Raw genomic sequence first — 25,118 nt, forward strand, 5'->3', positions numbered from 1 at the left:
GATGGGGGAGCAAGGAAGAAACCAAAGAGAATGAAATACCAGGCCAGTGGTGGGAGCCCTCCCAGGGTGCGTGCTCAGTGAAAGTCCCAAGAGACACCCCCCTCAACCCGGTCACTTGCAGCACAGGGGTTAGTAATGAGCACTGTTGGCCTTGGCCTCGGGGCACTGAGGGGGCTGTGGCAGGGGGCGCTGCTGCAGGTGACCTCGAGGTCAGGTGCACCTCCGCAGAGAAGTGCCAACTGTGTGGCCAGGTGCTGCGTTTTCTCACTGGTTTTCACACAACCCTCTGGCGTGAGCATTACTGGCCACCTCTGACTGCTCCAGGCCCACTGGTTCCCGAGCCCTATTCTTAACCCACTGCAGGATGCTGTCCTGGTCTCTGAGGGTCTGGCGCCTGTACTAAGCACTTCAGTCTAGGAGTCTCCAAGGCAGTTCTGCAGCATGCTGTCTCATTTGCTAACTGCGTCTTTGTGTTAGGTTTGTTTCTCCTGCTAAGCCGAGCTCCGGGCCTACAGGAGTGGCACATAGTAGGTGCTCAATAAGTATGTATTACCTGGCTGAATTGGCAGGGGCAGAGCCCATACTAATTTTCCCTTAGGGTCCTTAGCATGATGAGTCTAAACGTATGACAAAAATCTAATCAAAACAAAATGAAGCCCCCAAACCCATCCCTTTTGTTGACAGTTTTAGTTTGCACAGAATCATCTAAATGTATCTGCATAACATTGTTTCAGTTGGGGCAGCCAAGGATTTAATCCTCCTTTACAAATGAGGAAACCGAGGCCCAGAGAGGTGACATGACTTGCTGCTCAAGGTCGAACAGTCAGAAAATTGTGGAATTGGGTCTGTCTGGCTTCTGCTTCTTAACAAAATCAAAGGGCCTCATGCGCAGTCCTCAGGGAAGACAGTGGGCTGTCCCTTGGTTGCTATGGCGGTAGTAGAGCGTGAGTCTCGTCAGTCACCAGCACTGATTTCAGTTTTGTTTAACTCATCAAACACGGATGATCCTTCAGACACGGCATCTGTCCTCTGGTTTGTCATAGTCGCCACTGCTCCCTGTTGTCATCCATCCTCATTTCTCAGAAAAACTCTGTGTGTGTGTGTGTGTGTGTGTGTGTGTTTAGGCTGCAGATAGAAGTGACAAAATTCTGGTACCTTTGCTTTTATCGAAAACAGAAAAAGGGAAGAGAGACAGGAGGTATGTGAACTTCGCCAGGCAGAGATTTTTGCCTGTCGAGTTCATGACTGTAATCTGCGGAGTCTAAGACAGTGTCTGGCTTATGGCAGGTGCTCACTAGATATTTGTTAATTGACTGGCTGACTGAACTTCTCTGGAAATCACCGCTTTATTCATTTCTGTGGCTTCTTGCCCGCCTCTGGGGGCACTTGTGTTTGGGACTCTCCATCCTGTCCTGTCTCTCTGGGGAGGTGGCAGTGAAGTGAGAGGTATTACCTTCCTCCGTTAGCGTGTGGCTCGCTGAGATGTCTTCATCCGCGTCGGTGACCACCACCGAATAGGTGCCCAAATCCTCGAGGCCAGGTTCTTTCAGGATGACCTTGGACCTGGCAGAGAGAGGACAGTGGAGACTCTGAGAGGGGCCTTGTGCACTGGAGGCCTGGGAGCTGGAGAGTCTCAGTCGGCTGTGGAGGCCCTGCAGACCACCCCCAGACCCCAGCCAACTTGGGAAGCAGGGGCGACTGCCTCCTCACCCCTCCTCACCCCTCCTCAGGGTCCCCTGCCCAAGGCAGCTGTGGCCTGGCACCTTCAATGTCCCTGTTAGCGGGCTCTCTGGCACAGGGTGTTTTTACTGGTCGTACTGCCCTCCACAGGGCTGAAGTCATCAGCTTTATTTCCTGCTAGACAGGGTGGAGGCCATGAGCTGCTGGGCGTGGAGAGTGAGACCTGAATGCATTTGACAGGGACGCTTTGTGGTCATCTGGTCCCAACCCCTCTCTTTATAGATGAGGATGCTGAGCCCAGAGAAGCTGCGAGAACAAGTCAAAGGCACCCTGGCTAGAAACTAAGAACTGAGCATCTCCTCGGAGCATTGACACAGGGGCACATGCCATTTCTTACAGAAAAAGAATCTCCAGGTAAACGTTGCCATTTCGGCCGCTTAAATGTACTATCCCTTCATATTTCTCCCTAAGGTGGACGTCAGGCTCCTCCCTGAGACACCAGGCAGGCCCTCTTAAGCCCATTCGTTATCTGAGGGTCCTGCCGGGTGGCCTCACCCATGATTTTCTGGCAACTCATCTGACAAAGCTTGGCACCTGCGGATGAGCTGAGCTGCCCCTCTCCCCTCACTTACTTGTTGACTTCCTCCTCGATCTTGACCCTCTGGGGGTCTAGCGGGCCCTTGTAGTCCTTGGACCACTGAAACTCGGAGGAGTCGGGCGCCCCAGGGGCTTCGAAAGCCAAGTAGATAAAGCCCTCCTCATCCACACCAACCTTGATCTCTGGGGCATCTGGGGGCAGGATCCAACAGAGGGCGTCAGACGTTTATAAATAATAAACCAGGTCATGCCTCTCCCCTGCTTAAACCCTCCAGTATCTGCCTGTGGCACTTGAATAAAATAACAACTCAGACTCCTTGCTGTAGCCTCCAAGGCCCTGCATAATCTGTCTCCTTCTTGGCTCAAATGTCACCTCTTCAGGGAAGCCCTCCCCGACCTCCCTGGCTAAAGTAGCCCTCACCCCACCATATTGCCCGGTTTAATTTCCTTGATAGCACTTGCTACTGTCTTCTTCAGGTAACTGTTGGCATGTTTACTGCCCATCTGTCCTGCCCTCCCCTGCCCTAGCGCAGGGACCTTGCTTCGTTGTTGCGGTTGTATCCCCAGTGCAATGTGGGTGTCGCCGCATATTCGTTGGATGAACGAAGAATTAAAAGAATGAAAAGCGAGATGCTTTATAGCTAGGGGAGCTGAGCGATGCCATCCAGTGCTAGGTGTGTGACCTAACCTCGCTAAGCTACGATAACATCAATCCTCAAGTGGGGACAAAATAACGGCACCCTCGGGGGCTTGTTGGGAGGGCTAGGGCAGGGTAAGGACCTGGCGGGTGTGGCAGGAGGGGACCTCAGGAGTTGTGAGTGCAGGACAGGAAAAGTCTCCTGTGGTATCTTAAATGGAGTTGGGTACGATTTAAATATCCACGAAGAGTTGTGTGAGTTTGCGAATGTGGCATGTGAAAGAATGGAAGACCCCATCAAAGAGAAGGAAAGGATTTGTTCATATCTTGGAACCCCACACACTAAACGGAAGTGGGGAATAGGGAGAGAAACAGGTAGAAGGGAAAGAAATGCTGGAAGAAGTGTGGAGGGGTGGTGGGGGGCGGGCCCAGCAGGTCCTGTCCTGCAGATCCACATGCTCCTCCCAACCCCCCTGAGCCCCTCCTGGATGGCACAGCCCAGCAGAGATGCTGGCACCCTCCACCTGCCCCTACCTGGCTTGTCCTCCAGGAGTATGGGGTCAGTGGGCATGGATGGTTGCCCTGGACCAGCTGAGTTCACGGCCTGCACCTGGAACACATAGCTCTTCCCCGGCTGCAGGTCAGAAATCTGGGGATGGGGACAGGGGAAGAGGAGGGAGGCAAGAGTGAGCATCGAGGACAGAAAGACTCACTTTTCCCCAAACCCCGCCCATGGGGTTTGTGGGACCCTGGGAGGGCCCAGGCTGCTCTAGGGCGAGGAGCACGTTGCTCTCCTGAGCTCCACTTTTGAGTGGGTCTCTGTCGGGATTATCTCCATGCCTGTGGCACCTGGAACTCTCCCTGCTCAGAGCTTAACTCATCATCCACCTCCCAACAAGAAAACCCTCTCCTTTCCTGCACCCCCATCTCTCCTCCGTTCATTCCCTCAGAAGAGAAGCCTGAGGATCATCTTGGACACCATTTTCACGAGCTTTACACATCCAATCACCAAGTTCTCATTTTATTTCCCTAACTTCCCAGCCACGGCCTCCACTGAAGCTTTATTTCTTCTCACCTGGGTCAGTCCAACAGTTTCCTAAATGGCATCTCCGCCTCTAGGCCCTTCTTTCTTGTCTATCTTTCCCTCTGGTCTGTCTTTCCAAGATGTCAGTTTGATTATACTTAAATCTGTCAGTGGCCTTCGGAGTAAAGTTCAGATTTCAAGGTTTAGTATCTAAACTCCTAATTTAGCCTTCTGTCCTCCTTCTCTCTGCTCCCTCCACTCCGTGACTTCCTCAGTGTCCCCACATTCATTACATTATTTCACACCTGCCTGCCTTTGCCCCTGCTGTGAGCTCTCTGCCTGGAATGCCCTTCGCTCCTTCTTGGTCTAGCTAACTCCAACTCATCCTTGACCAATCAAGGCGGAGGCGAGGATCCCAGGAAGGTCTCCGACCTTCCTCTTTAGAGCTCCCAGAATCCCTCAGACCCTCATCTACTGTATAATACACAGTACCATAATTGCCTGTCACCCAAGGATGGTTACACCTAGAGACCTGGCACTAAGTAGGTGTCAAGAAGTGTTTAGTGAATGACTGAGTGAGTGAATGCCAGCTAACCATCCACACTCAGAAATGATGCTGAGTCACCGAGGCCTGCCTCACCCTGGCCTGGGCCAACCTATTCTTTCTCTCTCTCTCTCTCTCCCTGCCCTGCACCGCTGCCCCCCCCCCCCCCCGCCCACCTCTTTCTTTCTTTCTAAAGCCTACAGCACCAGGTCTTTCTTGGTGGTCTCCCATCTAAGTACTAACCAGGCATGACCCTGCTTAGCTTCTGAGAGCATCCATATACTTTTAAATCCACATAATCCATGCAGCTGTCTGTTGGTTAGTTTCTTATTCTTTCCGCATTGCTCGGGGCTTCTTTGGCAGGCCTTCTTTGCTCTTGGTGCTAACAGAAAGCTAATGTGTGGTCTTGAAAACCGCACGCCCTCCCGCCCGCTGGTGAAAGACACCTCAGGAAAATGAGTTGGAGAAAATATTCCCTTTTTCCCTGGACTGCAAAAAATAAAATCTAATTGACATCACAGAACTGTCCTGACAAATGTTCCTTAGACAAAGGAGGCGTATGAGACACACTGGCTTCAGAAATGGTTGCTACAGCCTGTGGAAATAAGTGGCCTGGTGACCTGGAAGTCTGTGATTCTCACGGATTGTCCAAGTGAGTCACTTACGTCTGCTGAGGATGCTTCTTCAGTCGACACTTTTGTTTTCTGGCGTGTGAAATATTTGTGAGTTGTCTTTGTTGTGCTAGGGGAAGATTGTGCTTTCTTTTTCCCGACAGGTGAAAAAAATCAGTGATTCTGCCAGATTTCTTATATATCTAAAGAGCTTAGAGTTTGTTTCTCATTTAAATTAAGAAACATATATATGATGGATATACTTTCATGTCAATATGATTATGTAGGTCTGCCTCATTTATTATCCTATGGTCACTCCTCACGCCACCGTAGTCTTTATACTACCCGGCACAGGACTGCACTTTAAAGATACGTTACGGTTTATTTAAGCAAACCCCTTACTAAAGGACATTTAAGTTGTTTCCAAAATTTGCCTTTACAAACAATGTGAGAATGAGCATCGTTGTTCTTAGATCTTTGCACACTTGCTTAATCGTTTTTCTACAATTCAATTTTTGAAGTGGAATTCCTGGCTCAGGGGAGGAACATATCCAAAAGCTGATATACCTTGCCAAGTACAAGTGCATTTTTAGTGGAGAGTTTGTCCAGAGTGGAACAGGTTGTCTACCAGCCAGTCGGTCCTAGTACCAACTCACTGTGTGACCCTGGGTGAGCCACTCCCCCTCTCTGGTCCTCTGCTGCCATTAAGTCAGGGCAGTCATCCCTGAGGGTTGCTTCAGGTCTGATGTTCTATAGTCCTGCCACGTCCAGTGGCAGAGAAGGCTCAGAGTGAGAGGATGAAGGGGACAGGGACTCACCCTCAGGTGGGTGCCAGAGATGGGATCTGGGGTGACTGGCTTCCACTGCTCAGAACCTTCTTCCTGGAAACTGATGCGGTAGCCTGTGACTGGCCCGGCCCCTGTGTACAGCGGGGGCTCCCACTTCAGCATCAGGGAGGTGGCCCGCACTTCGAATGCTCGCACATCATATGGGGGACCTGTGGGAGATGGAGTAGAGAAGGGGCTAGGCAGCTAGGCAACCAGCTAGACAGCCAGATGGCCAGCCAGCCAGGTACTGAGCTGGGGAGTCAGCTGGCAAGATTCTCAATCTGTCAGGTCTGGAAGTACCTGCTCCAGGTATAGTGGGAACGCGGCCAGCCTTGGTACCATCACAAAGCTTGACCTGGGCCCGAAATAGGGTTCTCTCAGCACTACTTCTTTCTGAAGCATCCCTGATCCTCCCACCCCCGTTCCATTGAGCATTAATCCTTCCAATGTCTGCTATTTCAGTGGTTGGTGTAGGGGCTACGGCTGTGACCTTCAGAGTCAGATCACCAGGGTTCATGTCCCAGGTTCCCGCTTTCAGGCTGTGGGGACTCTGAGACACTTACTTAGCCTCTATGTTCCTGTCTCGTCATCCGTAAAATGAGGATAATAATCGTTCCTACAATAGAGTGCTGTTGTGAGCATTAACGACATAATTTATGGAAAGTGTCGGTACGTAGTAAGTACCCAGTTAAAATAATTATTGTCTAACGCATCACACATACTTATTATCTGCCATTCAAGTAAAGGTTTTGTGTAGGAAACGAAACCGAGCTGAACAGGATGATAGAAGGTCGTGATCCTTCCTTCCCGTGGGGAGGTGAGGAGCTCATTTCTGAGAAAGCTAACGGGGCTGTGGGAGTGGTGCGTAGGGCGACCAGCCCTCCCCGTTTGTCCAGAAACTGGGGTGTGGAACTTCCAGTGGTAGAATTAGGAAAGTCCTGGGCAGACTGAGATGAGTCGGTCACCCCAGCAGTGTGTCTTTGGGATTTGAGATTGCTCTGTGGCCTGAAACCGAGCTCAGATGATGTGCTGAGCTAGAGGACAGCTGGGGGAACTGGGCCAGCTGATGGCCAAGGTTAGGGGTCCTCTAAGGCAGGATTAAGATGGTCTGTGTCAGAGTTTACAAGATCACTTAATGGAGGGCCAGGGGTCTGGCTGGTGTCTGGGACCAACAGATCAAGTGTGAATGCACAGAGAGCTTGGTGCTCTTTGTCTCATTAGTTAGATTTAGGGAGAGAGTGGGTGCTGAGGCCTGGCACCTCCCGGCCTCTCACCTGGTTGGGGCATTGTCCACTCTTTGCACTCAAACAGGCTGCTGGGCGCCGACAGCTCGCCAACACCTGCCCAGTTTGCCGCCCGGGCACGGAACTCATAGAAGTGGCCTTCTCGAAGGTTACTGACCTTGAAGAGCAGAAGCAGACTGAAAGACAAGGCTAGGGAGGAAGGGGAAGAGGTACGTACAGCAGCAAGGGGAGAGGTTTAGAGCAGGAGATCTGTGGAGGCCTTAAACGAGACTGGTCAAGTGGATCTGCACTAGGAAATTAGCTGGATTACTGAGGCCAGACTCTCTCAGCCTCAGAACTCTGAGAGCCTCATTCCAACGGTGACCTTCTGTTTCCACCTGCGCACGTCAGGACACCTGGCTGGTGGCCACATTCCAGCCTTACCTTGCAGACCTGGGTGGGGACGGGCTGCTGGTTGACCGGGTGCCAGTCCAGCTCCTCCGAGTCGTGCTGGTCCAGGAAGTAGCCCAGGATCTTGCCACCTCCACGGCGCTTGGGGGGTTTCCATCCAATGACCATATCATTTTTCCCACAGTTTAGGAGGATGAAGTCATATGGAGCAGATGGTGTAGCTATGGGGAGGCAAGGAGGTGAGGCCAAGGGCAGTGGGGGCCAAGAAAGCCAGCAAGCCTTCCCGGGTGGGCGCCCACCCAGCTCCGGCCAGCAGTGCCTACCGAGAACCCTGTCTCTGCCCGCTAGAGGGCACCTGGGCCTCAGAGCTAGTCAGGGTTCACTGCACGGCCCCAGACCATTGTTACTTCCTTCCCAAAGGACAGGGTGGTCAGAGTCAGTGCCAGCTCCCCTTGGGGGGGCTTATTCCCATCAGCCTCTGGGATGAGACCCTCCAATTCGTGACGTATCAGCCCCCGCTCCCTGCCCAGTGCAGGGCTGCGCCCCAGGCTTGCAGGCCACGCCTGGCCCTTCGGACTTACCCAGGGCCTGCTTAACCCTGATGGGTTCGGTGGCTGCGGAACTGTCACCGACCCCGGCCTCGCTGACCGACCTGACGCAAAACTCGTACTCCTTGCCCGTCCTCAGCCCGGGAACTGTAAACCTGGGAGAGAATTATGCAACCTTCAGGGATGGCCGAACAGCTCGCAGACATTCCTGAACTTTCTAGAAACTTGTGGGATAAGTGGTAACCAGCATGATAGGATTCGAGGGTTGTGGGCTAGTTCTTAACTAGAGACATTGCCCTTGACCCCAAAGTGATGGGGGGATAAAGGTTTGAAAAGTTGGAGGAAGGTGGTCAGAAGGTACAAACTCCCAGTTGTAAGACAAATAAGCCCTGGGATGTGACACAGAGCGTGGTGACTGGAGTTAGTTCTGCTGCATTGATATATGGGAAAGTTGTTAAGCAGTAGATCCTAGGAGTTCTCATCACAAGGAGAAATTTTTTTCTTTTCTTATTATTGTATCTGTATGAGATAATGGATGTTAACTAAACCTACTGTGGTGATCATTTCACAATATATATAAATCAAACTATCAGGCTGCACACCTTAAACTTATACAGCAATGTATGCCGATTACTTCTCAATAAAACTAGGGGGAAAAAAAAGATTTTAAAAGATGTACCTCTTCTAGAGGCCATGATTAAAATCGAATATGCCAGAGGCCCAGGTGGCCTACCCCAGAACTACCCTTCCCGGGATATCTCCACGACTTTCAACCTTGTCCTTGAAACACAACAAGTGGATCTTATTATCTGCACAAATGCTGTGATTCTAAAACACAGAGCCCTTTTAAAGACCCCCAAAGAGAATTGTTATCCAGAGACACACAAGGACACTCTGGTTTGGAGAAAAATATCCTTCTCATCCTGTCCCTTCTTGATAAAACCCAAATCGTGAACTTCTTCCTCTATTTTTGCTTATCAACATTTTCTTGTAGCAAATCTTTTCGTTCTAAAGGGAGCTTCTCTCAGCTAGTTGACCTGGAAGAGCCCTGAGGACTGAAATCAAGTGTTGATGGCCGACACAGCATCCAGCTCCCCGCTCAGGGACACACACATCTAATGGGCAATATGACTTTATGAGAGGGGTGAAGCATGGAGGGGATGATGCTCAGGCAGCACCTGAACAGGTGCGGCTGGGGTTAACCCTCTGGACCAGCCCTTGCTGATGATGTGTGACACTAATGACTCTAGCACATGCTTGTCTAGCACTCGTTTATCACAGAACCTATGTAAACTCAGGCACCTGTCATAATACCCTCTGAGGAAGGTACTATTACTTAGCCCTGTTTTGGAGATGAGTCTGAAATTGAATGTTGGAGGGGCCTTTACGGAACAGACTGTTAAGTTTCTTCATTGGACAGGTAGGGAAAGTTTCCCCAGAAGGAAAGGCGCATGCTGAGAGCACAGGGCCGATTGGGAAAACAGCTGGACTGGAGTCCAGGCGTCCCGAGTCCCAGCACAATGGCTGCCCTTTCGTTATTGATCCGTCTGTTCATTCATTCATTCAGATATTTTTTGAGCATCTCTTATGAGCCAGATTCTTTGGTGCCTAGCGATTCATTGCTGAACTGACCCGCATAGTCCAACTGAGCTGCCTTGGACGGCACTGCTGGGCAGCAGCGGTTAGCCCTTTCCAGCCATGATGCATGTAACTGACAGCATGCACATGTGTGCTGAGTTCTCTGGACATGACAGAGGAGTGTGCCACCCACTCCCCATGTGTGACATGTTCACCGGCATGCCATACCTTTCACGTGATTCTCCCTCAACCCCTGCCCCCTCCCTTAGGGAAGTACACTGAATGCAAGTTGGGGGAGAGATGTTGTTCTAAGGATAACCTGGGCTCTGAGCGAATTTGTCAAAAACTTAATTTCTCTCCAACTTGGAAACTTTAGCAGTAAGAAGTTATGAGTGACCCCTTACAGGTGACTGTGAGGAGCCAAAGACCAGAGGGACACAAGTTCTTGTCCCTTTTTCTAGGTAAGATGATCTTGGGGTTTGGGGATTAGGGTGAGGGGAGCCCAGCCAGGTGTGCTCAGGGCCTGGCTAGTCATCCAATGGTAAGGGAGGCGAGGGGTGTCACCACCCGAGCTCCTCACCCCTGTGAGCCCAGAAGGCTTGAGGCTCGCACTACCTGCCAAGACCAGGGCCTCAGAGCGACGAGGGAGCCTGGGAGTTAGGAAAGCAGCAGGATGGGAGTCTGAGCCGAGCTGAGGGGGTACATCTGTACAAGGGCACCGGGCAAGTGAGGAGCGGCTGTGGAGCCCGAGTGCAGGCCTTCGTGGTCCTAAAACCAATGGCTGCTCTAGACCTTCTGCTCTCTGCCCCCACATTCCTGGAGGGATGAGACCTAGTCGGTCACCTCTGTCTGCAAACAGCATGCCCTCGGCAAGTGTTAGCCAGAAAGAAGGCCATCTGGATCAAGTCTCAGTTCTTCCACTCACTAGCTAGGGGAGTTTTGGCAAGTTACAGAACCGCTCTGTGTCTCAGTTTCTTCACCTGTTTGATGATTATAGTCCTAAGCTTGCAGTTAGAACTAAATGACCTAATATATGAAAAGGGCCTAGAACGGTGCCCAGTGCTGGCACCATACTGGGAAATGGTTGGCTTCATTATAATTATGGCCCCTCCTTGGAGGGCTCCCTGGCACAGGAAGAGGTGGGGAAAACTCACGAATTGCCCTGGATGGGTTTGTTGTTAACTGTTTGCCACTCGGATGATCCTGCCTCCCGGGAGTATATGTAGTAACCCAGGAGCTCGGGGCTTTCTTTCACAGGGTCCCAGGTCAGGGAGACAGAGGTCTGCGTGTCTCGGAAAGCTTGAACTTGAGCTGGAGGAGGGAGAGTAGCTAAAAAACAGAAAAGTGGGCTGAGTAAGGATGCTGAGTTACAGGCACTAACAGGGTGGGGAGAGGTTTGGTGTGGGGAGAAGCAGGGAGGAGCCCCCACAGCAATCGAGGGTAGAACATGGATCCAGACATGCCCTGGGGCTTTGGGCAGCCTTTCCTTGTCCCAGAGGTGTGCCCCAGACTCTTGTATTCTGCAAGTCCTCTCCCCTTTTACCTCTAGTCTCCCCTTCTTACTAAAGCTCCCATTCATTAATCCTTACAATCTCTCTCTCATGTAGAAGTCACCAAATCTGTAGTTTTCCTAAGTCTTTATCTTTAATCTCTAGAAAGCTTGATTTTCTTTCCTTGAAATGTCTCAGTTGACTTTCATGGCTCCTTGAGACTAAGCTCCTTGAGGCTGGAGCTGCCATGATTTGTTAATTGTACAGATAGATGGACTGATAAATGGATGGATGAATCGGTGAGTGGATGGGTGGATGAACAGATGGATGAATGAATGGATAGATGAATGGATGGATGGATGGATGGATGGATGGATGGATGGATGGATGAACAGATGAATGGATGGAAATATGAATAAATGGATAAATGGCTGACAGGAGCAGAAACTTCCTCCTCTTTCTACTTCTCAAACTCTTTACGCATCTTTCGGTGGCTCCCCATCTTCCACTGTGGGACTCTTCCAAGCTTCTTCTTCTTTACTTGCTATATTTTTCTCCTCTCCTGTCATCTCGTGAGTCCATCTATTTCCATGGCTTTAGCCATCACCTCTCTGCAGGTAAATCCCCAGGCATTACCTCTAGCTCTGCCCTCTCTCCTGAACTCTAGAGCTCATCTTCCATTTCCCCCAGACACTTTTCCTTGTGCTCTGGTGGAACTCAGCATCTATCCAACATAAATGCAGTATTTATCGAGTGCCTACTCTGAGCCAGGCTCTGCACTTGGCTTAGGGGATGCACTGAGAAATAGACTTGAGGTCCTAGGCTCAGGAAGGTTCTGTCAGCAACTTCAGAAGCCTCTTAGGCTGAAGACAGTGTGGCAGTAGATGAAGGCTGGGTGGAGGAGAGAGGCTGCAAGGAGGCCATTCAAGGACCCTACGTGTCCAAGAGACGTGATTCTGCCCAAGGGCGAAAACCTAAGCTGATGATATCTTTGGGATGGAGTAGTCCTCAGGCATTAAAATTATGACTTCAAGGAGGATTTAATGACATGAGGAAATATTTGTGATGTAATGTCAATTTTTAAAAGTAGAATGCAAAGCTTTACACATGGCTTGACTGGACTTTAAAAAGATACACATGTGGTCAAAAGGCCAGAAGCCCAGGCACCCACATATTCACAGTGGTTATCTGTGGGCAGTGGAGTCAGGGGGGTGGGGTGGGGGGCATTCTCTCTCTCCTTCTTTCTCAATTTCTTAATTCCTTCCTTCCTTCCTTCCTTCCTTCCTTCCTTCCTTCCTTCCTTCCTTTCTTCCTTCCTTCCTTCCTTCCTTTTTCCCTTTCTCCCTTCCTCCCTTCCTCACTTTTGGGGTATTTCCCCATTTTTATGTAATTTTACTTTTATAATACAAGTAAATACCTTTTCTTTTTTTTTGCCCTTCTCCTCCCGTCCCTTCTTCTCCCCTCCCTCCCTCTCCCTCCCTTTTTAGAATTATACTAGAACCTTGCCATGAGGCTGGCTTGTGCGCCAGAGACTGCTCACATCTAATTGCAAACCACTCACAGGCCCTGCCCCAAATCAAGCCTAAATGTTAACCAGAGCAGAATTAAAGAAAACACCACTCGTCCACCGACCCATTCATACTCGCTGTGAATATGTACATTCATTTGGCAGGTGAGGACACCAAGGTCTGCAGCTCAGAAATGACTTGCCCAGGCCAAGGCCATGCTACAGATGGGAGGTGTCCCACATGGTGAGCCAGAGTTTGGGGTGGGGCAGCACAGCCCCCATCAGGGAGGGGAAGGAGGCAGGACTGGGTGTTGCTTGGAGACCCCTAGAACTGAGGGACCACTTGGTCACACTCTGCACTTTTGCTGGACCCAGCTGGATTCTGCAACTTGTGAACTGCTGTTCTGGGGGGGGGGGGGGGGAGGAAAAAGAAAAGTCTGTGCTTTTACGAGCCTCCTGTCCAGAGAAATGTGATTCCTAATGTCCTAACACTTTACAGGCCTGAGATCACGTTGCTTTTCAGCTTCATGGGTGGTAGCAGTGGTCAGGGATGGGGAAATGGGCATGGCTCTGTCTCGGGAGCCCCGGGGTCCTGAGCTCTGGATGCTGACAGACCCACCTGGCCTGCCCGCCCCCATCTGCATCACGTAGGTACCTGGCTTCCCCTTCAAGGTGATGGGCTCGCTGGGCTCCGACGGGTCACTCATGCCATACTGGTTCATCGCTCGCACTCTGAAGACGTACGACTTCCCTTTCTCCAGATCCAAAAGGGCGAATCTCGGGGATTTCACAGGCGTTTCCGTGCTGATGGCCTCCCAGGTGCCACTTCCTATGACTGACTGTGACAAAGGAGAGAAACGCTCGTGAGTTGGGTGGTTGCCTGGGCCCACCTCTGTGCTGGCCACTTCTCCCACACGCTGTCATTAACTCCTTCAACCATCACAAGCCCCACATCTCCCTTGGAGAGAAGGCATCTCCAGGCCTGATGCCTGCTACTCGTAGGGTCACAGTCCACGCTCCCTTGTGTCCACCCATCATAGCTCTGTGCTGCCCGCTGCGGCTCCTCGCGGGTGCTAGGCCTAACCCCTGCCTCTGGGCCTCCGCACTTGCTGGTCCCTCCCTTCACCCCGACCCCAATTATTTTCCCCCAGAAATCTCTTGGTCGGCTCCTCACTCCCTTTAGGCCTTTATTCAAACCTCACCTACCTAAGGAGGCCTGCCCAGTCCTTCCATCTCAAATGTCAGCAGCCTTTCCCCTCAACACTGCAAATCCCCTCCCTGCTTTATGTGTTTCTCCTCAAGGCTACCACTAGCTAATGTGCTAAACATTTTACTCGTTTATCCTGTTGATTATAGGTCCCCACTCCCTACTCAAAAGTCGGCTCCCGAGTCAGGGGTTTGTCTGTACCTAGGGTTTGTCTGTACATAGGAAGGTGGTCTATCTATGTTCCTGGGACAAATCAACGAGTAAATGGATGAAGCCTCACAATAATACTTTATGGTAGGTGTTAATTTCCCCACTGACGAGGAAAGTCAGATTCAGGGAGTTTTGGTGACTTGGTTGAGAGTCACACATCTAAAAATTGGTGTATTTAGTATTTAAGCTCAGGTGTGGGGGCCCCCAAACCTGCTTATTCTCCACAGCATCAGGGACCCCAAAGGCAGCCACAAATTCTGCATCTCTAGGCAGATAGAGGGGAAGAGCCGAGGGTGATGCAGGCGAGTGAGACTCCCAGAGGCCACTTCTGCTGAGTCTGGGTATGAGATTAAGACCCAGAAACCCCAGGGGACACACTGACCCTGCTCTCCTGTTCTTTCCCATCACAAGGCCCAGCTGGCTGTCGGTGGCCTTGAACCCAGCTAGGCCAAGGAATTGCTATAGAAACCAGTGAACATTGCCAAGTACCTATTGTATATTAGGTTTTGTTCTGTCTTATGTGCTTGAATTAATTTGGACCTCATATTGACCCTCAAAGGCAGCAGTCCCCAACCTTTTCGGCACCAGGGCCCGGTGCCCCTATAAGAATGTAATGCCTGATGATCTGAGGTGGAGCTGAGGCCATGATGTCAGTGCCGGGAGCAGCTGCAAATCCAGAGGCAGTTTCAGTCGCTTGCCCACTGCTCACCTCCTGCTGTGTGGCCCGGTTCCTAACAGGCTACGGAGCAGTACTGGTCTGCTGCCCAAGAGTTGGGGACCCCTGCTATAAGGTGTGTACAATTATTGTCTCTGTTGTTTAGAAGAAGAAACTGAGGCAGAGGAGATTAAGTAACCGGCCCATTGTTACACAGCTAGTAAGTAGCAGAAATAAGACGTGAACCCAGGCTGCCTGACAAAACAAATCTTCAATTATGATAGCTTTTCTATATCAAAGGAATACCGTCACCCGTGAGTGTGCAAAGAAAGGCCTGTTTGGACAACCAAAGCCAGAGGCATTTCCCTGGAACTTTTTTATTCCTTGATTCACTAACCCTGTACTGTCCACCCACTATGTGCCAGAGTCGAGGATGCCTCCTTGGGAAGCACTTGCAGGCCCAGGGCTGCTGGCCCCCGCATGCTTCACCTTATTTCACCCACACAGAGTAGCTTGTCCGGTCTATGCTGGAGGAACCGGAAGTTCAGAGAAGTTAGGAAACCAGCTCACACTGCAGAAGTCAGGACTGGAGTGATCTTAATGCCAGGTCGTTTTTCACTCTGCCACTGTGCAATCTGTTCCACACAGCTGCCCCCTCCCCAGACACCTGTCCCCGCTCTGTCCACAGTGAGAACCACCTCCTAGTGCACCCTCCACGCCCTGTGAGTGCCACCAGTCACCAGCCTAGCTTCCCTTCCGACGTGGCTCTGGCCAAGAAGAGATGCTCGACCTGATGTGCGGCCTGACGCCAGCCAGGCTTGGGGGCAGGGAGGTGCCCAGAAGAGAGCGGACCTTACTTTGATGCTGTCGTCCGTGTCTCTTAATTTTGTGTATATCACGGACAGCTTCAGGACCTGCCATCAGTAACTGACCTCTCAGGGCTGGAGGGAATCTCAGAAGGTCATTTAATCCATTCCCCTGCTTCTGTGTAGGGCCACGCTCAGGCCTTTCCAGGCAAGGAACTCTCTTCTATGCTCTGAAGGCCTCCCCAAGGGATAGATATTGACTGGGGGCCTCTCAGCACTTCCCACAGCATGTCTATTTCTCAAGCTAGCCAGCAGCTGGGGGCCTTGGGGTCTCCATACCTTCTCCAGGGCATATGTCAGTGGGGCTTTGCCTCGGGGTCTCGGCTCCTCCCAGCCCAGGACCACGTAGGTCTCGCGGCTCTCGCTGGCATGGACATTGGTCGGAGGGGAGGGGATGGTCACAAAGTCTAGAATCAAAGTCATCCAGGAACAGAGGTGGGTGGTCCCTCGGGGACCCCCAATCTCGGCTCCTCGTTTCATAGAGGAGGGAACTAGGGCCCAGAGAGGGGCTGGAACTTGTTCCAGGTCACCCAGCCGGGCTGGCCAGAGCCGGGGCCAGAACCCAGCTTTCCTGACGTCCTCAGGACTTCCCACCTCCTCCACCAGGGGCACGGCAAGGTGGGCCACAATCACCTGGGAACACTGGCTCCCCCGTTGGGGCCTCTCCCACCCTCGCCTCCCAAACCCTGTACGGGGGCAGCCTCTGTCTCTTTGCCAGTTTGTGGTCCAGAGCTTCCAGAACCGTAAAGCGGAATGGAGTCTCCAGGCAAAGTGTCAGGAGGTTCACACGTACCTTCAAAATCTGTGTTGACCGTGATCTTGTTTCCCAGGCCAAAGGGGATCTCTAGGATGGACATTGGAGCAAGTTGGGGGAGGCATAAGGGTGCAGGCTATGTGGGGACTGGGTCAGAGCAAGTCTGCCTCCTGCGGGTGCTGATTCCTAGACCGTGCATGATGCTCTGTCCTCTTGGGACAAAGGGGACAGAGAGGAGAGGCGATATGCCTGGGGTCAGGTACCCAGGTCATGGTGGAGCTGGAGGCAAACCCAAGTCAGGTTGACTCCTCAGGGCTGGGAGGACTGTGTCCCCTCACTCCCTCCCACCCCTCGGCTGGGGGCTCCTGAGGCAGGGCTGCCATCCTCCTCCAGGGTAAGAGTGTCTGAAGAAGGTGCTGAGGTCCTCCCTCAATTAGCATCTCCCGTGGACAGTCTGGTGTGTCTTCTGTCAGACTGGCTATACCTCCCGCCTCGGGCTAGGGGCTCCTAAGGCCAGCACTGTGATTCCTCCAAATGGCTAGGAGTTCCTGTCTCCTCCATCGGATTAGGGGTTCCCGAGGGACGGGCTGTGTCTCACCCCTTGGAATAGGGCCTGGAATGGGGGCCGTGCCACCTGTCTCCTGTGTGAGCCAGTCCTGAGTTCGCCCTGACTGATGCTCTAGAATGTCCCTTCGGGGCGTCTGTACCCACCTATCTTCCTTCGGGCTTCATCATGGTCACCCATGACAACTGGTTCTGAGGCCTTGGAGGGGACGCTGCTGCCTGCTTTGTTGATGGCTCTCACCCGGAATCGATAGCTCTGGCCTTCGACGAGGCCTTGAATTGGGCACCTACAGGTCCCGCCAGGGGCCTCATGGCAGGGCACCCATTGCCCGGACTCACCCTGGCACCTGTGGGAGAGCAGCCCCATGACTCACACCTTCCCAGTTTGAGCCTCTGCCAGGGCCATTTCCCCGCCCTGGGCTGCCTGCCTGGCTCGTCTTGGCCATTTAAAGTCCTGCTCTCCATTAAAAAGCCCGGCCCGAACCTCAGGCTCCCAAGAGGTTGGGGACCATCTTCCACCTCCCACGATGGAACTTTCCGTGTCTTTCGTGGCGCTTTCCTGTGTGCCTGGAGCCGCCCTGTGCTCTTCACATCCACCGCCACACCCTAATGGTCCACAGAGTTACGCGTGGTGACTCTCCCTGTACTAATGCAGACCCATGGCCCAGAGAGCGAGATGCCTGCTCAAGGCCACACGGCTCCTAGTGGTGGAGTTAGGATTTTCCCAAGAGCTGTCCCCTCCCTAAGCCAGCATGGATAGGCCAGTGGTCACATGTGGGTCCAAATCCTGACTCTACCACCAATGAGCAACGTGACTTTGGGCAAAGTCATCGTCCTATGTGGAATGGGGCATGAAAGAATCCCTCTTAGGGTCGTTTTAAGGCTTCGGCGAGATAAGGCATGCAGCAGGTACATAGTCTTGGAGCCCTCAGCGGCCGGATTAGGTGTTACCTCAAACTGAGGCCTCCGAGCTGGTGGCACATGAAGGAGACAGGATGTCCCAGCCCCTCCCCCTTCCTGGCACGCCTCTTCCCTCCAGGGTCAATGCCACTCAATCTCTGTCTGTCACTCAGGAGGAAAGCAGCCAACGAGCGCGCACACGTGCTCGGGTTTCGGGCGCTGCGTGTCTGGCCCGCCTGGGGCTAGCTCTGCTGTCAGAGTTCCAGAGGCAGCGCTGACTCCAACGGCGGAATTGCAGGTATCAGTGAACACCCTTCTATTGCCCCTAAATGATACCACAGTCTACTTCCTGCCCTGTTCCGAGGCCAGGTATGGGGCTCCCTTTTTCCTGTGGCCCCCATTCTTGTCCTCACACCCAAGCCAGGTCTACCACCCCCTCAGGAACTCTGCCACTCAAGGGGCTGACTCACCGCTCGATGGCATAGCCGAAGATGGGGCTGCCCCTGGTGTCGCTGGGCGGGGTCCAGGTCAGGATGAGGCAGTCTCTGTTCACATCCAGGCATCGGACATTCAGTGGGGAACCTGGGGCCCCCAGCTCCTCGGCTGCAGCATCTGAAACCCAGGGTGGAAGGCGGGAAGGGAGGGGGCGCGGGGAGGCTCTTCCAGCTCACGTCTGCTTGGCAGCTGCTCTCTCTCTCTCCTGCATAATGTCCTCTTTCCGTTAACCATCCAGGGGCTCAGTTTTGATCTCAGGACCTGAGTCATAGCCTCTCCCTTTTAAACGACAGCATCTGGGGGCACTGGGAGCACCATTTACTAGGGGCCCATTCTCCACGTACCATGTACCTGGGTAATTGGCATTATTAATCTCTGAGCTCAGGAGCAACTCTCTGTTTTGTAGATGGGAAAACTGAGTCTCACAGAGGAAAAGTGACTTGTCCAAGGTCACCCCACTAGTGAAGTGACGAAGCCAGGAGGTAGAAATCAATCAGGGATTAGAATCATCCCAGTCCACACTCGGCCCGCCCTCCCCAGCTCTCACCAAGTCTGAAACTCTCAGGCTGTGTCCTTTTGGAGGGTCATAGGAGGCCACAGATTCTTAGGGAGACTCTAACTCAACATTCTCATTTATAACAGGGAAACTGAGGCCCCAAGGAGCAGAGGAATTGCCCAAGGTCCCATAGCAAATCGGTCAGGGCAGAGCCCTGTTCTCTGGGCTCCAGCTGCCCCCTCTTTCCCCCTCACCCCCTGCCACCTGCCCTCTCACCTTTCACAAATACATAGGTGCTCTGCTCCTGGAGCCCAAAGGGCGAAGTCACCTGGACTGTGTAGAATCCCTCGTCCTCCTTGTAGGCGGAGGACACCTTCAGGGATGCCCGGCGATCTGCATAGAGGATCTGCCGACGACTTGAGGACCTCAGGAGCCTCCCTGTGGAGGGGAGGGGTCCAGCGTGAGCTCGTAAGGGATCTTGGCCTCGCCTGGGAATGCAGAGATGTCCTGGGGGTCTGGGCAGAGGTGGGGCTGGCCGGTCGGGGGCTCTGCCAGTCAAGGGGCTGACTCACCTCAAGCTCAGTTGGGGAGTTGGGGATGAGGGTAGTGACCTCTGGGACTTTGCCAAGGTGGCTGAGGAACTCTCCTCTGCAGAAAGTTTGGGGTGGGAGTCAGGGGCTGGGCTCAGGGAAGGGCCTGGGGGCTCAATGAGGGGAATGAGGATTTAGGGAGACGATTGGTTTGGCAGCTCGGTGAGCAGTTGGAGGAGGTGGAAACAAGGAGAGGGGCCCAAGGGTGAGGGGGCTGGAGACTCATTGGAGAGGCTGGGGCTCTAGGAAGGGGGTGGGAGCTCAGTGAGGGGGGATTATGAGTTGAATGAAGGGAGTTAGGGCTTCCTGAGGGGGAGTGGGCCCCCAGAACGGGGAGGGGACTCATTGAGAGAGTTGGGGTTATCAGTGAGGAAGGTTGAAGGTTCATAGAGCGGGACAGGAGTCAGTGAGGAGAGTGGGGACTCAGCAGGGAGAGCCTTTGTGAGAGGGATGGTGGTGCGGTGAGTGGGTCCTACCCCGAGGCCACACTGTCTGGCTGTCCTGCTCTTTGCTCCACTCAAAGGCCCCTCCCTCCTGTCCGCACCCCTATTCTGGAAGATCCACACGTTGGGAAATCATCTCGGCTCTGTAACTGCAGCTATTTATTTCTCAGGGCCCCTCAGGGCTCCCCGCTCCTCCACACCTGTCGCCCGCAGGGGCAGCCTCTGCTGCAATGTACACCTTGTCCTTCGGCTGCAGGCCTGGGCATGGGTGGGGCAGGAGGCCCAGCTGTCCTGCTTCCTGGCTGGGCCACGTCTTCCTGCCTCAGCTGACCAGCTTTCCCAGCCTTGCCTGTGACACCTCCAGGGGTCTTCTAGCTCACGGGTAGTAATCATTTACCAGCACCCACATCTGGATTCTGAAAAGCCCTGAGTAACTGTCACAACCTCCCCCTGACCCTCGCGCAGGGCCGCATTCCTTGTTTCTCGTGCTGTCCTGCCTCCTGGCCTTGGCTTCTGTTCCCATTACTTTGAATGGCATCACTCACCTCTAGGGTGCTGATGACAATCCCATAAATGCAAAGGGCTGAGCCCGGGCCTGGCCGCAGCTCTCGACAGGCCGTGGCTCCAGTTATGCTCTGGCCTCCTCCCTCCTCCCAGGTGGGGAGCCTCTTGAGCTCACGCACGCACGTCTGTGCCTCTCCCTGCCCTGGCATCCAGCACAGGGCCTGGCACACGGGTGCTCGGTGACCATTTGAAAGGTGACTTGATCTGAACCCGTCCGGCTGTGCTCTGCTCCCTCTGTCTCTTCAGCGCCCCTCACTCGGCTTGGACCGGTTGTGGGAGAAACACGGCTCCGTTTCTCTCTCCCCTGGGGGGTCCCAGGGTTGGGGACGGAGCCAGGACTCGACTCTCTCTCTTCCACCTCTGCCTCCAAAAGCTGGGGACCAGGACTGGGGGTCCTCACCATCTCGGGACCACTGGATGTTCTGCTCAGCGTCTAACACATCTTCCGAAAACAAGCAGGTTAGGGAGAAGGGTTCCTTCTCACGGGCGAAGACCGGCTTCAGCACCGATGTGAATTCCACGCTGGGGCCAAACATCAGTCCTGGGGTGGAACAGAGATTTAGGGCAGACGTCTTCTTGCTTGGGGCTTAGATAGGAGGCAAGACCCTTGTGGGGCGTCCCCACTCCTCCGGGTCAGGAGTCACAGTTCCCCAGGTGGCCTGAACAGGAGAAAAGGGGCCTGTTCTTGAAGGGTGGGCAAGGGGAAGAGATTTATTTAGGACAGAACAGATGAACTGAAATAGCAACTATCCTAAAGGCCATATCCATTTGTCTTTTTGGCTTTTTAGCTCAGTTTTGGCCACTGACCAGCTCAGCAGCTGCCTTGGGACCCTTGGAAACCAGTCTGCAAATGTTAACTGCTCATAGGTAAACGCCATGTGGACACTCCTTAGTGGGCAATGGATGGTTATGGCCTGAAGGGGGCTGTGGGGAGGACTGACAAGGAGTCCCCGACACCCTCCTCCCGAAACCCCGTCCCTCCCCTAGCCTCCTTACTTTTAAAGATCTCCGAATCGAAGCCAGCATCTTTCCCCAGGTAAGCTGAAAACCCAGAGCACACGGAGTTTGAGAAGGTTCAGACCCACGTTCCTGCTAGACCGTGGAGGCGTGGCCTCTGAGTGCGGGTTTGAGTCCTGGTCTCTCAGTGGCTGCCCCTTTGGCTTTGGGGAAGTTCCTTCACCCCTTGGTGCCTCAGTTTCTACCTGGGTACAATGAGGACCGTGAGTCCTAGCTGATGGTGGTGGCATTCTGAATACCTGAGTTCACATGAACGAAGCTCTCAGCCAGAGCCGGACACAGCTAGTGCTCAATAAATGGTGGTTTCCTTCCTCTTCTAAACTCACTGCCAGGATCACACACTCTTCACAGAGGCAGAGCACAGTCAAACTGGGGTTTCTGGTGGGGTCAGGGAACGCCGGCAGGGGAAGGGGCGGGGCTAAGAGAGCTGTCTGGGGATTTAAGGGTGACGCCTACAAAGATGTCGGCTCAGAACACCAGAGGGTAGGAACAGCTTTGTTCACAGTGACTACCGCGTGCTAGTTACTAACTTGTTTAATCCTCATAATAGCCCCATCTATTGATGCCATTATAACCCTCTCATAAAGATGAGCAAACTGAGGCATAATCGCCCAGCTAGCCTGAAGCCATCACGTGACACTGGTCCTTGGAAAGGCCATTCCTGATCGAGGCCCAGAGAGGGTCAGGAGGCTGCCGGAGGTCGTACAGAGTCAGTGGAAGGCTCAGGATTAGCACCCAGAGCTCCTGCCTCCAAGCCCAAGGCTTTCCACTAGGACTAATGCAGTTGCTATGGAGATGAGAGCAGGGGAGGGGTGATAGTGGCAGTGAGTGGATGTTCTTAATAGGAGCCTGGTTGAAGTCGGAGGGCCAGGAAGGAGCCTGGTCGATCTGGAGTTGCTGGCCTTAGAAGGAGGGGTGTGGATCTGGAGGAAGTGAGGGGAAGAGTAAGTGGACAGAGGGTGCAGGGCCCCAACGCCTGACCTTGGGGTTGACTCTGGGCACAGCCTATAGGGACGGCTCAAATTCCATACACAGAACCTGGCCTGGCAGTGGGAACAGCTGCCTCCCAAAGCTATTTGGGGAAGAGGGCAGAGGGGTGGAGAAGACTGTGAAGGACAGTTTAACAAGGTCTGATGAGAGGTAGGAAGGCGGCAGGGGCTGCACTCCAGCCAGTCTGCTGCCCAGGGAGTGTGTGAGTATGTGTGTGTGTGTGTGTGCGTGCGTGCAACTTCTCTCTCAAGAGCAATGAGGTCACAATGCAGCATTGCCCTAGGTGCAGAGGTATGGCCTCCGGGGCTGTGCTCTGTCCCGGTCATGGGGTGGGGGAAAACCAGTTATTTCCTTTCAAGAGCCTAATATATCAAGCTTTACCTGGGCCATCTCATATAACCAACATGAGTGTCCGTGGGGAGGGAAGAAGAGTCCCGTGTATAGATGAAGAGGCCCAGAAAGGTGAAGTGGCTGGTCCAGGCTCACAGAGCCAGTCAGGGGTGGAGCCAGCATATGATCTGGGGTCTGGATGACCCCTGAGGGTATCCCCTCCTTTATTCTGTGATTTCAGATGTCCTCGGGGTACCCTTCAGATGCCCAACTGGAAACAGCACCAGAACCCGAACGGGGCAGTGGGGTCACGGGGGAGTTGGTGAGGCTTGACCTTTGCCCCTAAGGACCCCACAGCAGGGCTGGCAGGGCAGGGCCACCCTCCCAGAGGCCCTGAGTCGGAGCCGGATCCGGACCCGGATCTGGACCCGAGCCCAACCGGGCAGGACAAGCACAGTCTTTGGAGACAGTTGTATATAGGTTGTGTCGTCTGAGGGCAGAGACTCCCTGGCTCCCAAGGCCCCAAGGAAGTGAGCATCTCCGTGACCGCCCTGGTCACCTAGTCCTAGGCCACATACCCCTGTGCCAGAGCCCTTCTCTGAGTCTGACCACAGATCTGTGTCCTCATCTGCTCAGCCTGGGTTTGCTGTGGGCCAGCCTGGCCTGCTGGGGATGGGAGAACTTACTGCGGACAAGGACTTTGGCAAAGGAGGAGGCCTGGCCATAGGCATTCTTCACCATCACCGTGTAGGTGGCTGCGTCCTCAGCGGTGCATCTGAAAAGGGGAGAGGGAGAAGTGCCCCCAGGACTGCTGGGCTCCATGGGAAACGCGAGTCCCCATCTACGGGTGGGAGATGTGAGGCAGCCTCACGGGGGAGACCTCGGGCTCTGACTCAGGCCCCACTGCTGAAAACCTGTGGGCCTTTGGGCTGGCCACCGCCTCTCTCCATGCCTCAGTGTCCACCTCTCAAAAACTGGGGACACACACTGGCCTGACCCACCTAAGGAGATAGTACTTTGAAAATATGATTGTTATTACTGACTCTGCAGGATTAGAGAGGTTAAGTGACTTGCTCAGAGTCACACAGCAACTGGAATTCACCCAGCTTCAAGGCGGCAAGCCCTCTCTCAGGCATGACCTCCTGCCCAGAGCTCCAGAAGCCCAGAGCAGAGCAGGGCGCGGGCTCGCCCGAGACACACTGCCGGTCTGCCGGAACTGGGTCATGTGCCCCGGTGTTCTCAATCTCGGGCCTGGGTCTTCCCACCAGCCAGGCCAACCCTGTCGCATTCCCAGTGGAGGCTTGGGCCGGTTTCATCCCGGGGCACCTTAATGATGAAGCGCGTAGTTGGTAGGATGTGGCGCATCCGGCCCCATCGGCAGGCACAGAAGCCCCTTGGAGCCCCCTCTCTTCCTCTGGCTGATCAGGGCAAAAATCTCTTTTGTTTCAAGGGCCAGTGCCACCTGCCCCTTAAGGCCCCCAGCCCCGCACACCTTTGCCGACTGTGCAGTCCACAGGGCACCGCCCTTCGTGTCATTGTATCGTCAGTATGTATGTCCATGTTTCCCTAATTTGCTTCTGGAGGTTAGGATCAGTGTTCAGATTTGTGTCTCTGAAGCCCACGCTGGTTGAGGCGGAGGGTTTGGTGTGTTGGTAAGAACCCAGACAGAGAGGACTGGCTGAAACCCAGACCCTGCCTGGTACGAGCCACGTAAGCCCCTTGACCTCTTGTAGCCTGCTTCCTCCCCTGCAACAACGCTTCCCTGCCAGAATGGTTCGTTGTTGTCGATTGAATGTGGACGGCACCTAACCCAGGGCGTGGCACTGGGCAGAATCTCACACATGGCAGCTCAAATGAATAAGGCACATGCTGGGGAAAACTGGGCTTTCGTATTTCCACATGGCGTCCCTCTGTGCCCGTGGCCTCTTCCTTCATAACCGTGCAAAACGCTCACCATCGCCAAGAGGGCCTAGCTGACGCCTCCTCCAACTGCTTCCCCGTGCACTGTGTGTGTGCACGCCTGAGTGTGTGTGCGCGTGCATGTGTGTGTGTCAGGATGTGTGTTTTCTCTCTCCCAGGAAGGAGCTCTCTCAACTTGCCTAGTTCAGCATTCAGTCCTTGCTATGAGCCGCTGGGCCCCCATTTCTCACTCTGTGTCCTCAGGCATTGGAACCCCACGGCAGGGGGTTATGTATCGGTCCCTGGGCCCCACTCCGTACTTACTTCATCTGAATCTCTGGGGTTCATGTTTTAACAAGCACAACAGGCACTTCCGAAGACGAGGCTCACTTGGGAAATTACTCCAAGAAAGGGTTTGGAATCCTGCTCCGGCTTCGGGGACATTGGGACCTGGGGGCATG

At 53.6% G+C, this 25,118-nt stretch overlaps 1 protein-coding gene and 3 long non-coding RNA genes across 5 annotated transcripts in view; 3 read left to right on the plus strand and 1 right to left on the minus strand.

Moving 5' to 3' along the window:
- LOC107501030 overlaps window positions 1-2,317 on the plus strand; it is a 59,632-nt gene extending 57,315 nt beyond the window's left edge. The window contains exon 9 of the long non-coding RNA XR_004953764.1: window positions 1,963-2,317. This is a non-coding gene — a long non-coding RNA (uncharacterized LOC107501030). The remainder of the gene's footprint in view (window positions 1-1,962) is intronic.
- The window catches only part of MYOM3 (myomesin 3), a 46,768-nt gene that overhangs the window by 12,658 nt on the left and 8,992 nt on the right, over window positions 1-25,118 (minus strand). The window contains exons 7-23 of one of the 2 annotated variants that reach the window (XM_016126775.2): window positions 23,445-23,533; window positions 21,418-21,462; window positions 20,822-20,962; window positions 19,101-19,262; window positions 18,304-18,445; window positions 17,081-17,280; window positions 16,409-16,459; window positions 15,895-16,022; window positions 13,333-13,516; window positions 10,835-11,009; window positions 8,136-8,257; window positions 7,588-7,775; window positions 7,195-7,321; window positions 5,912-6,090; window positions 3,449-3,563; window positions 2,313-2,469; window positions 1,454-1,563 (exon numbers count right to left, since the gene is read on the minus strand). In XM_016126775.2, the coding sequence (XP_015982261.2) occupies window positions 1,454-1,563; window positions 2,313-2,469; window positions 3,449-3,563; window positions 5,912-6,090; window positions 7,195-7,321; window positions 7,588-7,775; window positions 8,136-8,257; window positions 10,835-11,009; window positions 13,333-13,516; window positions 15,895-16,022; window positions 16,409-16,459; window positions 17,081-17,280; window positions 18,304-18,445; window positions 19,101-19,262; window positions 20,822-20,962; window positions 21,418-21,462; window positions 23,445-23,533 (2,315 nt within the window). Of the gene's footprint in view, window positions 1-1,453; window positions 1,564-2,312; window positions 2,470-3,448; window positions 3,564-5,911; window positions 6,091-7,194; window positions 7,322-7,587; window positions 7,776-8,135; window positions 8,258-10,834; window positions 11,010-13,332; window positions 13,517-15,894; window positions 16,023-16,408; window positions 16,460-17,080; window positions 17,281-18,303; window positions 18,446-19,100; window positions 19,263-20,821; window positions 20,963-21,417; window positions 21,463-21,677; window positions 21,730-23,444; window positions 23,534-25,118 lie in introns of those variants that run through there. The other variant, XM_016126774.2, reaches the window with a different exon arrangement.
- Window positions 3,092-13,436, plus strand: LOC118610059. The gene is made up of 3 exons (XR_004953779.1): window positions 3,092-3,554; window positions 12,843-12,921; window positions 13,329-13,436. It is a non-coding gene; the product is annotated as an uncharacterized LOC118610059 (long non-coding RNA).
- On the plus strand, window positions 17,677-25,089 carry LOC107501032. Its single transcript, XR_004953770.1, has 3 exons — window positions 17,677-18,131; window positions 20,795-20,880; window positions 21,210-25,089. It is a non-coding gene; the product is annotated as an uncharacterized LOC107501032 (long non-coding RNA).

Source organism: Rousettus aegyptiacus, unplaced genomic scaffold, assembly GCF_014176215.1.
Source record: "Rousettus aegyptiacus isolate mRouAeg1 unplaced genomic scaffold, mRouAeg1.p scaffold_m13_p_1, whole genome shotgun sequence".
Taxonomy (NCBI): Eukaryota; Metazoa; Chordata; class Mammalia; order Chiroptera; family Pteropodidae; genus Rousettus; species Rousettus aegyptiacus.